Source organism: Aptenodytes patagonicus, chromosome 1, assembly GCF_965638725.1.
Source record: "Aptenodytes patagonicus chromosome 1, bAptPat1.pri.cur, whole genome shotgun sequence".
In the NCBI taxonomy this organism is placed as follows: Eukaryota; Metazoa; Chordata; class Aves; order Sphenisciformes; family Spheniscidae; genus Aptenodytes; species Aptenodytes patagonicus.
Window position 1 is genome coordinate 127,472,835 of NC_134949.1, and position 17,980 is coordinate 127,490,814.

Here is a 17,980-nt window from a genome sequence, read left to right on the forward strand (position 1 = left end):
AACAATTTTAAAACATTTTTTATTTAAATATTAAATAAAACACATCGACTAATCATTTTGGTGTACACCTCTCATTTTAACATAAGAAATAAAATGATTGCTCAGTCATGATAAAAAATAAACTATACATCTCAATTAAACCAATCACGTAGTGTCTTTAAATACCCTATTGCATTGCAGTCTGCAGAACAGCACTGTCAAGATATCTACAAAAAACCCCAAACTTTTAAAATGACCTCTTTCTGCTCCAGCAATAATTCCAAAGAGGTTCTACAGCAATTGGAAAAAAAAAAAATACTATGAAAGTAAAGTGCTTGTCATTGCTCAGGACAGGAAACAAAAGAATCTGTGGCCTTTTGATCCATGGCGTTTAACAAAACAAATATTGAAGAGGAAATTCTGCGTTTTCAGTACGTGTGCTACCCCTTACAAAACCGAAGGCGAAGTTGCTGCTTTGTGATGAGCTGGCTTCTTCCTGCCCTCCGCTCCAGCCATCTCCACGCAATCTGTTTTTTGGGTTGGGTTTTTTTCTTAAACCACCACAAATGAGCATGAGACTTTGGTGTTTCCTCTGCTGCAAGGCACCACTCATTAGCAGAAATTCAACTCAAGCAATTTTCGCTCACTTTGAAGCTTCCAGACCACGCAGCAGCAGTGGCAAGCTGGAGATGCGCCAATAGAGACACACAGATACAACACACAGACAAAGAGGTCGTTTATGGAGAGCCACAGACAGAGCCACATTACATCTCCAACCCTTCCTACTCCCACCCATTAACCTGGTCGATCTTTGGCTTTTTTCTTTTAAAAAAAACAGCAAAACAAACAAAAAAACAGGTATCTATATTATTTGCAAATGCGTAATACTGCAGGTTGCATGAAACCAAGGTAACTTGAAGGCACCCTGTGTCACACGAGGGAGATGGGTCCTTTAAGCATTTAGACAGAACGCAGCTATTTCCTGACGTTCGGCTGGCAGCTTCCAGCCAAGCCGGCTCACTGTTTTCTCACCTGCTTCCAAAGTCTGCACGCCCTACCCCACTCATTCCTGTAGGAGCACGGGCTGTTCTCCCCTTTATACCTAAGCATAGCTTCTACCGATACCAACGGAAGTCATGCTCTGCCTCGGGCGGGGAGTGGGGCTTATACCAGAAACACAATATAAGCATATTACAAAATATAAAAAATAACTAGTGTTACAGAGTTTCCTGCTTCCTATTTATATACATATACAGCATTAAAAACCATACGAAAAAACACCTATCTAATCCAAAACCTCATTTTGCTAATATGCCAAAAACAAACCAACCAAAAACAAACACCCAAAGATTGTGCTGTTTTACTCGCTTTTAATACAGTTTTGTTCAGAAATAGCTGTACTCCGTTAGAGTAGAATTCTGTTCTAGCCTATTCCTTTTGTCTTTGTCAGTATATAATTATAACCTCAATATTGCACATTTCCCCAAGAGTCAGTTCTGTTTGGACCCTGATAATGAAATGCATAAAAACATAATTAGCAGCGGAAATAACAATGTGCAGCACTAAGAAATACCCCTCAGGCAACTTTGCAGGCAACCTCCAGGAGGGCTTTTTAGAAAGAAAACCCTTCCCATCGCCCCACCGGTACTAATGCTTCCCTCCTCAGTGCCTCTGCAACAACGTGAAAAAAACTTAGCGTTTATAAAAAGATTCCTAAAGATTATTCAGATCGACAAAATATACGCATGTGTGCACGGGTGTGTACGTATATACACACACGCCAAACATCCCTGCAAAAGACCAGGCATTACGCAATTTGGATCCCGATATCAAGGAATACATTTTCAATAGATTACTTGCTTCTGTTCTAATTAGAAGGGGGGGGGGTTAAGCTTTTCCAGCTGATGTATCAAGCAAGAAGTTCACAGTTTTCGTTTAAAGTATATGTATCGGGGAGGTGTGGATGGGGATGTTGGTTCCTTTAAATAAAACGAGTGTTAACAGGAGGAAAAAAAACCCAACAACAAATGGCAATGCTTCCATTTTTGTCTTCTATGAATGCATAATGCTGCATGCCACTGGTTTTCTGTTTATTTTCTTTAAAAGAGGTAATCATCTTCACAAACCCATAAATGAATATTGTGAAAAAGGGAGGCTCTGGTCCCTTCTTTGAAAAGCCTCTCCCTGCTGTGTCACCACTACCGACAGCTGCTAATCTTGCATAACAGCAGAGCTGTATTGGTCTGACTTGAGTACAGTACCGAAGAGTTCTTCCCCAACCACATCCCTCCCTGTCCCCACAAGTGCCCCACCCATCTTCCCCATCATTATTTTTCCTTTAAAAAATTCAGTTTCTATTCATATTTGTTCAGTGCAAGAGTAGTAGAAGCAAAAAGACATACATATTGCTTGTTTCCGTTCTATAAAGTTGCTAGCTTTCTGAGCCAGACAGCGTCTTCACATACTTCAAAATTTATTGCTTCTGAGAGTCACTCGTCCACACGACACCAGCCAGCCATGGACCCACACACGCCATGGAACAGCGGTGAAAGTTCTTCGCAACAAGAGCAGCGTGAGCTATAGCAGCCGGGGCTCTCATTTGACTAGGACGAACTTCCCTAGCTGGTTGGAAGTCAGGTCCTCCATCTCACAGTCCCCGTGCTGCAGAGTGACAGCGTCATAGCTTGGAGACTGTGCAGAGAAACTCTGTTGCTGAGAGAAGGTGGTGCCAACTGGAGAGACGTTGCTGCTGATGTACAGGTGCGTGTCTAGAAGGTGAGCTGCTGAGGACACCGGTGACACGCTGACACCAAAGAAATGAGGTTGGAGCAGTTGGCTGTTGCCGGCAAAGGCCAGCTCAAATGAGTTCTCTCTTTGTAGCTCTGACAACAGAAGAGAATTGGATGCTTTGCAGGTACCTACGCTATCAGAGGAGGGGATGCCATTTGTTGCAGATGTCTGAGAAGTCTGGGGACAAGCTGTCTGGAGGAGCTGGTGATGCTGTAGCTGGAGCATTCTGAACAAAATCCAAGGATGGAAGAGGTTAACTTGCATTCCTTCTTTCTTGCCCCCACCCCTGACCATAATTTGCCCTTTGCTCCCTTCTCTCTATCAAACCTCTCCCTACCCAGCCAGTACAATTAAAGCAAGCTGACCATGCCAGGTCAACGTGTTTTCACTCGGCTTTTCCTCGTGTTGGAGAGGACGACTATCACCAGAAAGTTATCTAGTCACCATTTGGCCTGCTAATAATAGATGTTCTAGAGACAACGTGTGCAGATAAACCGGAAACTCAATTTTCCATCTTGCTTCTATGGGAACGAAGAGGTGCCACCACACATGACATTTGAGGCCACTGGAACTGTGCTTCCTTTGTGGGCTGTAACTTTTCCAAATTACAAGGTCTCGCTTCCTTGCCATGGGAAAATTACAGGAGGAGGCAGAGGGGGAAAGAAATCATTCCCAAAACTAACAAAGAAAAACACAGCTTGCAATGGGGAGAAGTAATGTTTTCCCCCACAGTGCCAAACTGTTTCTCAATTCAGCAACCTCCAAACATTTGAACGTCGAGGTTTTTAAGTGGAACTGCACATCCCGCGTTACATATGCCAGTGCAGGAAGCCACAAAGGAAGCCAAGCAGTTTATCTGCTGCCACACAGCAAAGATGGAGGATAGGAACCCCTAGTGACTAAACTCCCCAGCCTCTTTTGCTGTGTTTACTCCTCCTCGCTTGCCCCTAACCAAAGTAACCCCAATGAAAACAGCAAAACTCCTCCCAGCCAGCTTCTCACCTCTGCTGCTGTAGCACCTCCTCCAGGAGGCTTCTTCCCTCTCTGCTGCTCCCGCTGCTGCTGTACATGCAGGTGTTCGGCTGCGTGTGTTGGAAAGGGCTCAGGGCACTCCTTGCTGCCCGAGATGAGGAGGACTGACACACCTGCCGAGCAAAGCCTTTGATTTTATTCAAGCCGAGAAACCCCTTGGCTCGAGCGTTCTTCCGCAGCTGCTGCCTAAAAGCCTTCAAGCCTGTGGGACATGACGAAAAGAAATGCACTTTAATCCTCCGTAGCATTTGCCTAAGAACCTACTTTACAGATCGGCCTTTCTGGGCAGCTGCCTTCAGTTGCGTGAGAACTGCGCTAGAAGAGACCGTGACTCTTCAGTTCACGTTCACCCCTCTGCCTGATGGGGTGCAGAATTCATGTAACGGAACAGGGTTTGGGACGGCTGCACCCTTGTGTAGATGGACACATGCACAGCAAAGGAGAAACCTGATAGAAATCATGATGTTGTGCACTCCGTATTTTAGGAGGAAGGCGGAGCCTGCCATCCCACTCACGGCAGCAGAAATATCTTCATGGGCACGCTGAATCAGTATCTGAGAACCTCTCATCTAGGCACCTTCTTCAGGGCATCCGACCCTCCCTCAGGGACCATGAATACGAGAGGCAGAATATCCAGGTGGCTGGCCTCAGTGTAACACTAACATGGGCAAGCAAGTATCCCTGCATGCTACCCTTTTCTAGTGGCAGTTGGGAGCGTGCAATTCCCCAGCAATAAAGCAAGGAAGACATTACCTTGAGTTAATGAGGTATCAGACGCTCGCCTTCCTTCTTGGAAGCTGACAGGCAGGAGAGAAGCACCTCCCATGCAGCCCTGGGCTTGTAACACCGGAGCGTCAGACTGGGAAGCTAGGAAGGGCGACGTCATCCTAGCTGTGGCTGGGCTCCCCGTCATTACTTGACCTGCCAAACAGCTGCTCAGGGCCACTGAGCTGTCATTTGAAGATGAAGTAAGGCAGCTGTCTGAACTAGTTCCCTCTGTGGGGCTTGCAGAAGAGGAAATGACTATACCTACGGAGGGGAAGGAAGGAGAGAAAGAGCATTCCCAAGATGAGTACAGGAAGGAACAAACATGACATCAGAGCCTGCTGCCCACCTACACTGGCACTAATAAGCAGCTGCGAGCCACAGAGGTGTCCAGCAATTCATGTTGTCGCAGGGCTTGACTCCAGCAAGGGGTCATCAATGAATAACCTAAGTTTGGGCTCCCGTCCAGCCAGCAGGGCTCTGCCAGCAACTCCAGCACCACCAGGGTATGCTGGATCAGGCCTACAGCATTTCTTTAGCACAACAGCTCTGACACAGGATTATCGTTTTGTGAACAGTTTTGCTTGTTTATTTAGTTCACGGGGTCTGGATGTGTACCAAATACAGATAGTGATGACCTTTTTTTTTTAAATTCAGGCACCCCCACCTCCCCTGGTACAACAGCAGAAGCAAGCAGAGAAGGGTTATGTCCTGCTTGTGAGAATGCTCCCCTCTAAAGTGATCTAGATGAAACACAACAGGCAAGGTCTCCTCCTTAAGGGCCATGCTTATTTATGGGAAGACAGAACTGTGGAGGGCAGAGTACAGACCTCTTTTCTGGGCTTTCCTATCCCAGTCAAGGTAAAATCAGCACACACTCCCCAGGCTTTTGTCCACTATGGCGCTACTTCTCTGTCCTTCTCCTCTAACTACAGACACCTTTCATCTCTCCCAGACTTACTTACATGGAGGGGCATGCTGATAGAAATGAGTGGTCACTTCGGCCAGTGTGTGCCTCCTGCTGGTGTTGCTAGGGATGCGGATGGGGTGGTCATACGCCTTAATTTCATCTTCCAGCTCCTTCTCTTGCCTTACTTCTTCACTAATGGTGGTCTCCAGCAGGCTGTTGGGGGAGATGGAGCGGTTCCGGAAGAGCCCGTTGAAGTTGGGATCCACAGGAAAGAACACAGGCTGCAAAACATGTCAGATCACAGACTGAAGGGCGTTTCATTTATTTCTGCACTACCTTTTAATACTCTTCACAGCCCTGTGGCATGTCTTCAGTACGCGTGCTGTTTGAGAGGCTACTACAACACCATGCCCAAATGCCAAACCAAAGACTGGAGGGAGAGAACAACAGAGTCACAATCCCTGTTGTTTTGGATTGGCAAAACAATGGGAAAAAAAAGAAAAGTAGCACACAGTTTAGCTGAGAACACCAACCTGTAATGGATTGCTCATGTCACAGTCCATTTCTGCCTGCAAAGATGGCTGAATCAGGCTCTGAGGTTGCTGGTAAAGCAGAGATGATCGCAGGGTTTCACTAACGAGACTGTCCTGAGGCATCTGGAGAGAGAAAGCGATGCACAGAAGCCATCACATACACCGCAGTTCCACGTGACTTTTCAGATACTGGAGGCTCAAGGAATTTCAGAGCCACCTTCCGTGCAAGCTTTCTCCACGTACTATGAAAATTAACAAAGCTAGTCTTTCAATGCCAACACAAACACAAAACTCCTTCTCCTAAGTTAAGCAATTTAACTGGAAGTACAATTTGAAAAGGCACCCAGAGCACACTTTAAAGGGGGTAGGGGTGAGGAAAAGAAAAAGAATGTCAGAAAAACACACAAACTGACTCATGGAATACTTCTGAGGATCCTATGAGGTATGTAACAAAGAAGTGTAACTGATCCATGCCTAAGAGGGCAAATTTCCATGAGGAGCCTAATATTCTGGCTCATTATTGACCTGCACCGGAGGCAGCCTATTCTTTGGACCATGACCCACAGTCACTTCTTAGGAAACAGGCCATTAGTATTCAGTCAGCCTCCTGTTGAAGAACAGTAGGCTGTGTCCTGTCAGAGGGCACCAATATCAGAATTGGTTTTCAGAAGCCTGAGAGTTACCATCTTGTATTTTCCTGTAGCAAGGGGCAGAAAAAAGACAGCCAACAGACGTAGCTTCCCAGGTAAGTAATGCCCTTCCTTACCTCGATATTGATGATCTCGGAGCTCCTCGGCCTTTGCTGACGGCCAGTTGCTGGACGACTCGATAGCTGGCTGCTTCGATACTCCTTGAGGCGCTCCAAGAGCAGGTAATAAATTGCAGCAAAATGGTTGTAGCTGCTGTTTTGCAGAGACTAGAAGACATTGAAAGGACCCTTGAGTTACAGGTAACTCGGGATATAAGCAGACAAAACTCATCACTAAGGCCTCATAATAGCGCAGTCAAAAAAAAAGTAAAAATCCAGAAGGGTAGTGAAGATTACTACACTGTGATACTGGTTCAAGGCTAGTCACTGAATGACATATATATGACTGCACCATTGGAATTCTGGTAGTCACTAAGGGGCAAGCACTCCTCACCTCTACAGTTCTCTGCCTGTCGATGCCAAGTGTTTGCATGATTCCAAGGACCTGTTCATTGTAGTCACCCAGGTTGGAGTTGTAGTTTTGCATGGAGAAGGACAAAGACTGCTGCTGTCGCAGAGACGGGTCAGCTTGCATCCACTTGTGCTGCTTTATTTGGGAAATGGTTATGCGCTTGGTTGGGTCCACAACCAACATCCGTCGGATTAGTGTTTCACAGTCTGGATGGCGAAGATAAACTTATGAGCAAGGGGTAAAAATAACAGCCCAGCCCCAGGTCACTGCTAAGAAACCTTCCCAGCAACAGTGTATGATGTCTGTGAAGACGGGAATTAAAGGTTTCTGAGCAGCTGATGCCTGGTCTGACTACCAGATATTCAAACCAGCACAAGAGAGGTCCACATACATTTCACAAAAGCAACACATCACTACAGGAAATGAAGCTGTACCGGATACCAGCAGGTTTCAGGTGGCCTTGCACCTTGTAGGAGAGCTAGTTTTGAGTCAATGCAGGTTTAATGATGTTACATCCACTTAAAATAGGTCAGAATTTAGTACAGAACCCCATCACATACAGCTTCCTGGTCCATGTATACTGCTGCTTTGTTTATAACCAGGGAAACAAAGCCGTTCACGGCTGTAACTGATAAAGGTCAGACTTCAAAAGATACTCTTCACTTGAAGAGAGAGGCACATTCACTTGTTTTTTAATCCAAATCAGAGAGAGGTGGTAATACTCTTCAGTTTCTTTTTCTCACCAGACTGTTCAAGTATGAGTGTTCAAGAAGCAGTGCTAAGCCCCACTATTTCTGCTCTCCTTGACAGCATAGCCACGCTGAAATATACCCCTTCTGCATAGTTAAAATATCTTAGGAGAACTACACCCATCTCAGCACTGCAGGCTAGCCTCATTAAAATCCTGTTTTCTCTCTTTTGTGACCGATTATTTCTCCAGCTAGGGTGTCAAATATTTTTGTAATCCATAGAGATAGTTCAAGAAAGGAAATGACAGCCTTTTAGATGCACCATAAAGCAGACCTCAGAAAACAAAATGTATGCAACCAGCCCCTGAACTTATTATAAGCACTGACCTACAGAAATTACTGGATACGTAAAGACAAAGCGATCGCCAGCTGCAAAACCAGTCCCATCTGTCATTGCCTCAAGAAGGAACAGGACAGCTATTCCTTTATCTGCACCCCCTTTTCTAACATTAAAGATCTGAAAAAAAGCACCTTCGGACATGAAGTAAGGGATGCGGAACCGCCCCTCCAGCACTCTTTGCCTCAGAGTTGGTAAGTTGGGTCCATCAAAAGGCAGAGAACCACAGACAAGGACATACAGCACCACCCCAAGGCTCTGTCAATAGAAAACACCACAGCATGTGAGTAACTCCAGTAAAAGCAATGATTTTGAAAGCCCACAGACCCTCATGAAGTGTGAAATGCAATTTCTAAGGAATATCAAGCTCACCCATATATCAAGGTGAGGTCCTTCGTATTCTTTGCCTTCAAAAACTTCTGGAGCTGCATAGGGTGGGCTTCCACACCAAGTGGAGAGGGGCTCTCCCGACTTGTAGAAGTTTCCAAAGCCAAAGTCTGGAATGAAGGTAAAAGTCTGGGGTAAGACATCACTCAACCACATACTAGTATTTCAGAAGTAGCAGAAAATGGAGAGAAGAGAGCAGATGTATTGCTTTGTTCTCTGCCTATTCATTTAAGCTATTCTCTTTTGTCCAGAGGATGTGTTCAGAGAAGTATCAGTAACTTTTGTTTTATTTTCAGTTACCATAAATACATTTATAGGATGATCCTAGAGAGATTGAATTTGACTACATGCCTAATGTTGTTTATAGAGTAACTGCGTACTTCTTATTACCTGCTAACTTGATATTCATGTTAGCGTCTAGCAGAAGGTTCTCTGTTTTGAGATCCCTGTGCACTATGTGGTGGCTGTGACAATATTCCACCGCTGAAAGAATCTGCCAGAACTTCCTCCGTGCTTCGCTTTCACTTAAGTGCCCATTGGAGGTCAGGTGATCTGCAAGACAAAATAAAAGAGACAGAGGATTTAGAAACACCTGGAGGAAACTTTTCATAATCCTGCAGGTGCTACACTCGCTGTTCGACAGCTGACAACGCCAACCCTGGATTTTTAATCAGAATATATATATTACTCAGGAATGACCACAATAAAGCCATGGTTTCTAAATCTAAAGAACTGTTAGCTCCGGCAGTGAGGACTTACCAAACATTTCTCCATTCTTTGCAAACTCAGTAACAATGTAAAGCATATCCTTTGTCTCCATAACCTGAGAAGACACAAGAGAAGACATGCTTAAAGAAATGCAGACCTCTGTAATTTCACTCATTTTTCTAAGTGTATTCTCAAACATATCAGTTTAATTATTTATTTGCCGCAGCAGCTGGCAGTAAAGGCATCTAATTTTGCACCACAATGCTCTTTCCAAGCAAACTGGTATATAAGAAAAAGAAAACAAATCAATGCTTATGTGCCTAAAATATACAATGGCTTCCCACGCCATTGTTCTTCTCGCCATTACCATGCCACCTAATCTCCGTAAGATAACTGATGAGCAGTTCAATAATTTCATACGTTACCCTGAATTCCTTTTTCGTTAAAATATGCATATATAGTTTTACAACTCATTTGATATATTTTGAACATGCAAAGACACTTAAAGTTTACATAAGGTCGCCTTTGTTTCAAGGCTAGCAGGTACTCAGATCAGAAGAGATATTTGCAACTTGGACAAATCAAGAAGTAGTATCAAATACCCCGCCCCCATCTGGTGTTGGCTCGGAACAGGGCAAGCCTCCCACGCAAGTGACAATGGGTTGCTGTTTGTGTAACGGCAGTGCTTGATGCACATCAACAACTGTCAATATATCGCCCAGCGTTCACTGATCAATCTATTATCAACTTCCTTTGATACTTGTTAATTTTTCCCTTTGAAAGAAAAAAAAAAAAGAACTAAAAACCAAACAATGAATGAGGAATGCGGAGCATTTCCAAATTCATCTTCAGTTACTATGGCACATCTTTCAAATGTTGCATTTCAGATTTTAAAATACAACATTTCCCTGGCATTGGACTCTCAAAGAGTAGATACTTTGTTTTGGAAGCAGAAGGCTCACAACAGGTTAACAATCAAAAAAGCGTCAATGCTACTTCAAAGGCTGCAATTTCCAGGATCTTAACATGCAACCTTTCTCGAAGACTCTTGTCTTCCCCTCACTACAAGTACACACAGACACAAAATGAAAATAAACAAACAGGGAGCAAAGGAAGAGAGGTTCCCAGTTTAAAAAACTGAAGGAAAGTGTTCTGGGAAAGTTGCCAGCTGGATGAAATTAAGACGCCGTGCTGAAACTAAAACAATGATGAAATAATACAAGAACACACACCCTACATTGGTATGTCATCTAATTCCATCCCTGCTTCTCAGTCTCCACCAAACAGGTAAAGCATCAGTTACAACAACAAAGAAAAGAAAACTTTACTGAAAAGAAATTATGGTCCACTACCAACGTCATTTGCTCCATCAAGTGAGTGGTTCAACGAGATGGAATTTAACCTGCTTTTCTAAAAGCTTCGAAATAGTATTTTCACCCACATCATTCCACTGAAATGAAATCAACCGAACTGTTAGAATACTTCTGTATATCCTATACTGCCCTATGGGCAACAATGACATCAGATGTTAACACAGAATAATTTTTGTTCTGATGGTTAACACTGTAAATATCAAGTACTTCATGTGTGTCAAGGTCTTTAAAAATAATGCCTTGCCTAAGCGCCTGCCTTACTGGCTCTTTGGTCTTACACATTAATTAAACTTTTTTTTTCCAAGCTAACAAACCCAACGGTAAGATTGCAGACGATAATAGTGTTTACTACTGCACATGGACTTTCAGACCTGCTGCTTCATCCATCTACTCCTCTCTCCCCCCCCCTTCTAGACAGGTCCAGACAGACTGCGATACCTTATCTTCTTAAATCCACATGGCACTATTTAAGATGATTAAGCGGAACTTATACCAAATGCTAATTAGATCAAATATTTAGAATTTGCAAAGCTGTCCTTGCTCACTAGACAGCTGTGATCCTGTTTTCTGCACAACACATTCATTTGTTATTACTGTTAAAAATACCCATCAGTGCAGAAACCGGACAAATCTAAACCAAAATTCACGTTGTGAAACTCTACAAGGGGAAAGGTATTTAAAATTCACTTTCAAAACCACACAAACCAGAACAGAATAACCAAACGGGTCATTTTTTGACATATTCTAAGATACCAACATTTGCAGGCTTTTTCTTTTCTACTTAGATTAGAATTCTAATTCTTAGATCGATTTGGTTTCTTTGTTGTTGATTTTAAATCCCTTCCACTTATGGCAAACTCAACTTTTGTGCTTTCTTCTCTGCTATCCTACATGAGTTTAAGTCTTCCCCTTATCAAAAGCACATAAGAAGTTCCAGTCCTCTAAACTGGAAAAGCAGAGAAGTCAGGAAAGGCAAGTTAATCATAGAAGTTCAGATAATCAGTTCCTTGACCTGAAACAAACTTCAGCCTGGTTTTAACTGTAAATTTTAGAGTGCGTTTTGTCAAAAAGCTGTCTAAGGTATCAGAGTCTTGTTCAAAGAATGATGAATGACTTTTAAAAAACCCAGTTTATTTTAAGTGTTTTTCAAAAAGTATTTCAATATGCATTCTCTCTGCAAATATTTGATGTAAAATCATGTGCAAGAGAAGAGCACAAGCCTATCTCATCTGCATGCTGCACTTCAAAGCTGACCTCTTACCTGATACAGCTTGATAATGTGGGGATGATTCAAAAGCTTCATTATCTGAACTTCTCTATAAATCTTCTCCAGATTGCTTGGGTCTAACCTTGTTTTGTCTATTATTTTTATTGCAACCTGCAGATTTAAAAAATAATAAAATAAAATAACCCCAGACATTAAAAAATAGGTACTCTTACTGTTAAGAACTCTTAAAAAAAAAAAGAAAAAAAGAAAAAAAAAGAAGACACCCGCACCCCGCACACACACACAAACTCACAAAAACCAAGTAAAGTAGCTTTTAAAGTATGGACTTGACAAAGCTGATTCTGTTTTTCTGAACTGCACAGAATTCACGACACAGAACGTTTTCATTTTCCTTTTCTATGTCAAAGGATTACACATAAGGTAGCGAACAGAACTGCAGAAATTAGCACTGGACAGGATTCGGTAAATCTTTTAATCCATCCCATGCCAGTGAAAAACAGATTCCTGTAACAGACTATTTTCTGCTGTAGTGACCGATACAATTTTGACATGCGCTACAAATGGACATACGGTTGCATGCCCGCTAATAAATTATTTCTGCAAATAACACTGCAATTCTTTGTTCTTGAAACATACACATTGAATGAAAAAATTAAACCCATCTGAAGTCTTCAGAAGATCCTTAATTTGTTGGACTCTTCAGCAAGCTAAGACAGGGCAATTCAGTGAAGCTACCGTAACACTCAGAAATGTTATTTTTCACACGTTCTTGCTCTGCTTTAATTTTACATGAACTCTATCGAACACACCGGGAAATCCTGCAGCTCCCGCGAACGGCCACATCCACTACTGGTGTACCGTCGACGAGGCACGCTAAGCCCGCCAGCCCGCCGGACTTTGCAAAGCTGCCTGCCGCTCTCTCCATCTCCACCGTCGGTTTATTCCACGACGTTTGCAGGGGCAGCCCACCGCTGCCGGCCCGGCGAGTAAGAGGCTCTCCACCCCCCGTCCCCCCGCCAGCCCCAGCCTCCGTACCCACCTGCGTTTTGGTCACTCTGTGCCTGGCCAGTTTGACCACCGCGAAGTTGCCTTTTCCCAAGGTCCTCTCGATATCGTAGAAGCCGACTCGCAGCGGCCGCTGCTGGGCTTGTCCGGCAGCGGGCACGGAGGTATACTCTGACATGATCACCATGATTTAGGCGGGTGGCGGGCAGCGCACGCCGCGCCTAGGAGGGGAGCATCCGCGCTGCCCCGGGGACGCGGGCGCTCGCACCTGCACGGAGACGGCACAGCACACCCCGTCAGCCCCGCCCGCCGCCGGACCCCTCTCACAACGCGGCGGGCTCTTCCCCGTCCCCGGAGCGGAGCCGCGGCCGCCCCGTCCCAGCCCGCGGCAGCGCCGGCCCCACTCACCCCCGGCCGCTCGGCGCCCGCTGCATGCTCGCCGGACCCGCGCGCGCGCCGCCGCCCCGCGCGCCCCCCAACCGCCGCTCGCGGCCGTCGCCCGACCGTCGGAGCGGCCGTTGAGCCGTCGTACCTGACGGGCGGCGGGCGCTCTCCGCGGCTGCTGGCGCCGGGCTGTGCCGCCGCCGCCGCGGTGGGGTGTGTGCGCGCGAGGGTGTGGGTTGAGTGAGTGTGTGTGTGTGTGTATGTGTGTGCGCGCATGTGTATGTGTGTGCGTGCGCCGGGGGGCAGGCGGGAGCACGCGGGATGTCCCGGCCCCCCCCGCCCCCCCCGCCCCGCTCCGCCGGCCCCCCTCCGCGCACACCCCGCCCTCCCTCCCGCCTCTTCCCCCCGCCCACCGCCGAAAGCCGAGACGGGCCCATTGACGTCACTTTGACGCCAGAGAGACGCGCGCCCAGGCGCGAGGCTGAAGGAGAGCGAGACACCGGGCCGTTGCCAAGGAACGGGCGGCGCTGACGCGCGCGCTGATGGAGCCGTCGCCCGGGAGACGGAGGGGCGGTGACGTCAGGGCAGAGGGAGGGAGGGGGCAGCTGGGTCTCCTGCCCCCCCCCCCCCGCCCGGGGGGGAGGGGGGCCGGCTCTCTGCTGCCACGTGACGCGTCCCTTCTCCCGGCGGGGTCGCCCCCTGCTGGCGCGCCCGGCGCCCGCGTCAACCGCCGGCGTGCGGGGCGCCGGCAGCCGTTAACCGTCTCGCGGCCGTTCCGCCGCGGCAAGGGGGGGGCGGCCGCGCCGCGCTGGTCTCACCTCAGCGCCCTGAGCGCCCGAGGCCACCGGCAGCAAGAAGCCCGCCACGGGCAGGGTTTGCCCGCGGCCGCGGCACCCTGCCGAGGGCTCGGCGGAGATGTGGAGGCTGCGAACGCCGCGCTAACCCCGCATGAGGGGGGCCGGCGCCCCGGCGCTAGCGCCCGGCGAGCCCCGGTGACCCCCGGCCCTGCCGGCTGGGGTGCCGGGTCCCCGCTAGCCCCGTCCCAGCCACCGAGACAGCCCCCGCCCTGCGTCGGAGCCCGCCGGGGCGTGGGGCCACCGGCAGGGACTGTCCCGCTGGCAGCAGGGAAAGTGCGGCTGCGGCCCTGCGGGGGACATTTTTTCCTAGTCCCAAAGCACAAGCAGGGCTGTGGCCGCCCACCCTTTGCACCAATGCCCGCGGCGGGTTACAGACCCGCCTTCCCCCGCGCAGGACCGGTTTCCGTTCCCGGTTGTTTCCAGGGCTTGATGGAGGGGAGCTGCCGGGGCTTGCTGCCGACCATCCCCTCTGGCACCCAAGACTGGGGCCAGCCCGGCCTGGGGCCAGCAACCTTCCGGGTCCAACAGCTGGGCACAGACAGGAAGGGAATAATAAAGAGCATTTATATATATATATATATATATAAAAATATATATATATATGCAGTCCTGTGATACTTTGGCAACTTACTCATATGTTCTGAATACACCTGTGGCTATTATCTCTGGTCAGTCTGGAAGCAAGGCTTGGGAAGTTACCCTTTTGCACACTGAGGCTGAAGGAGGCTGTTTGGGGTTGAACCTCAGCATCCTAGAAGTGCCCAAGAGGTTCCTCTTAAGGAATCTGAAGCAGCAGATGCACTGGGTTCGAGCATGTAGGTCTTCAGCCTTCACACAGTGAGTGACCAAAATGCTTGTATGTTTGGTCTCAAATTCCAGTTCAGCCTTGAAAAGAAGTTTTGAATGGTGCCTGCCACGTCTGTTACTCAACTTTATCTTCTTTGTTAGAGTCAACCTAGGCTTTTTTCAGACAAGTAATTCCCCAGCCGGCGGTTGGGCTCCTGGCTGGAAGACGGTCCGTCTTAGTCTGAACCCCTAGCCTGACCATCGTGGCCAATGGCACACTGGGCAGCGACCTTCGGCTTCCATCCAAAGGCACCATGCAAATCAGATTTGCCAGACTGCTTGAAATAAGGCAATGCCTTGGGTGGAAGAGGTATAGCTCTGCTTCACACTGGAGATTTCAAAGCAATCGGTACGATTTTTTTTACCTGTAGTTGGTGGTCTCCTTAGGGTCCGTGAATGACTTCTAAGGGGCTGAAGAGGGACCCACTGTGGGAGGAAAGCAAGCTTTTTGTCAGTTTTTGTAAATTTACTCTAAAGATGGGATGAGAAAAATGTGGTGCTCTGTATAAATCAGTTACATGATATATGCGCTGTGTGTCATCAGCACACTTGAGAGAGATCCATCAGGATGTTCTACTGAAGCAAACAGGACTTGCTCTGCTTCTCTTATCTAATGAACTGTACTGCTTGTGTCACCTGCCATAACGTGGGTGCTAGCCCTTTGGGAGGCCAGTTAACGCTGCAGGCTTCTTCTCCTAGAAACATGGAGAAATGACACCTGAAATTAACCCCCAAACTTTGTTTATCTTGACCATTGCACAAAACTCATGCTGTCCCTATGCTCATTTACTGCGAGCAGGCAGACTGGCAGTCTGCAGGGCTTGGACGGCACTGGGAGAAGGCAGTGGCTTGCAGAGCTGGTGGTCAGGAGCCAAAGGACAGGAGCTGCTTACATGGAGGTGGTGGTGTGACCCAGGTCATGGGACTGCTATGCCATTTGCTGTAAGGGGGGCTAATAGCAGGCAGCCAGCCCAGGCAATTGTTACATTCAATTAGTGCTTACACAGTGCCTTGAATAACTCACATGAAAAGCTGACATTATTATTATCGTTGTTATTAAGCTAACAGTATATTCTCCATGGAGCTCATGAAGAGGAGGTGACGCACAAACAGCACATACAGTAGCAACTGCATGTGAACAGCGCCCCAGGAGTTATAAAGAAAAAAATTACCTGAATAATGGTTCCTCTGCTGTGGCGGGATTTTCCTCCCTTTAATTATAGTTGCTGTTTTCATTTGAAATTGATTAAGTGTTTTAGGATGGCAAACAGAACTGGTCTTTTTAGAAAGAACGCTCAAGACAGCCAGACCCAGCTAGAAGCGTAACATTTTTATTTCTTTTTAAAAGACTCATAATTTTTTTCTTCTCAAATGGGAAGAATTGGACTGGATTTGGCGCTCTCCCTAACATCTCACGATTTTTCCATCCTAAGGAGAGGCGGACGCCTGTGCCATGGGACTGCCTTGGAGAGCGTAAGACCTCACCAGAGGGCTACACTGAGGAGAATTCACCATCCTGATTTTAATTACTTGCATTGGATGGAAGAGGCAAGAAGAACTGGCAAGTGTCACTATCTGTGGAAGGTACTTACGCAGACCTGCAATCTCTAGTCCGGAGGGTGGGGTACGTAGAGCTGCTGCAGTGGAGAAGGGAGCACATAATTTTAAGAGTTATAACACTGTCATATGATTTATTGAGAGTTAAACGAAAGATCTCCTGCATCTATCGCTCTCACCAACCTTTTGGTATTTCTCTTCCATTTTCATACATATGGGTCACAACAGCTTCCAGCAGTGCTGCTCAGAAGTAGCCATTGCACAGTTTTGGTAGTGTCATAGTTACATCGTTTTTCTACCACTTTCAGTATGAATTGATACTGTCAAGGCATTATGAACCTCTTACGCAATCCCATTTTATCATCGTAGAGGTGCTTCTGTTGGGAAGGTTGATGCTTTTGCAATTTCTGCTTTAACACTTTTGCTGCCCTCTGGTGTTTTGGATATCCTAAACGAGGAATCGCCTCAGAAAAACATCCATGGTCAGGAGAGGTATAATTACGGAGCCGGCTTGTACATAATGAGGGTAGAAAAGCGAGGAAAGCGGAGAGGTACTTTCCAAAGCATCTCCACAAGGATGATCCTTTGATTTCTCTAGGAAGAGGGAGAAACTGGGAGGACACAACTGCTAAGATTTTTCCATTGCAGTAGTACTCCCTAAGGGTGGCATGCTCTACGGATGGAAATATGCATGAAGACTGCTGCCTTCCAGAACTCATCTTGCAGATATTTCCAGCAATTCAATCTTTAGTCATTTCACTCAGCATTTTCTATCAGTTTCAAAACAAACTAACAACAATAGCAACTTTCTTCACTTGGCAAAAAAAAAAACCAAAACAAAACCAAGAAACAGAAGCATTCCTTTCTACCCATTTCACCCTCCACAGCTGAAGTCAGCCTGGTTTGCTATGGTAAGATTGCTGGGGCAATGCTTGCAGTATAGCTGTATTTTTCTCTTTTTTTTTTTTTTTTTGTCCAGAAAACACCAGTGTGATTATTTTGAAAATCAGATTTGTTGGGCTATTTTCAGCATCCTGTCATTTACACAATTTAATTGAGTAAAACCTTGCTGAAGTCAATAGAGTTGTTCCTGGTCACACCAAGTCTGACTCTGGCCTAGAAAAAAGTAAAATGGAACGTGTCACATTCCAAGAAGTACAGTGACATTTAAAGTAAAGAAGATGAGATAATCAACTAAAATACTTGTGGGCTTATTTTAAAGACAAAAGCATTATCTTGAAAAAAATGGTGCATGACTATTTCTAATATGACTTCAAAGTGTCTTTGAATTTGAAAAAATCCAGGCTGCCACTGCAATTTTGGCAAAAAATACTTTAAAGCTAGCATATCCTTACTGAGGCACCACAATGGTATCCAGAA

General features: G+C 46.4%; 1 protein-coding gene across 1 annotated transcript; it reads right to left on the minus strand.

Moving 5' to 3' along the window:
* Window positions 1–13,617, minus strand: SIK1 (salt inducible kinase 1). The gene is made up of 14 exons (XM_076354749.1): window positions 13,489–13,617; window positions 12,991–13,224; window positions 11,985–12,101; window positions 9,402–9,465; window positions 9,033–9,194; window positions 8,628–8,752; window positions 8,390–8,513; window positions 7,152–7,375; window positions 6,776–6,925; window positions 6,010–6,132; window positions 5,532–5,757; window positions 4,555–4,830; window positions 3,772–4,003; window positions 1–2,995 (listed from the first exon to the last, which is right to left on the minus strand). Exons 2-14 carry the CDS (start codon window positions 13,141–13,143, stop codon window positions 2,575–2,577), a joined length of 2,397 nt encoding a protein of 798 aa, XP_076210864.1. The 5' UTR covers window positions 13,144–13,224; window positions 13,489–13,617; the 3' UTR covers window positions 1–2,574.
* Window positions 13,618–17,980: the final 4,363 nt, after the last annotated feature.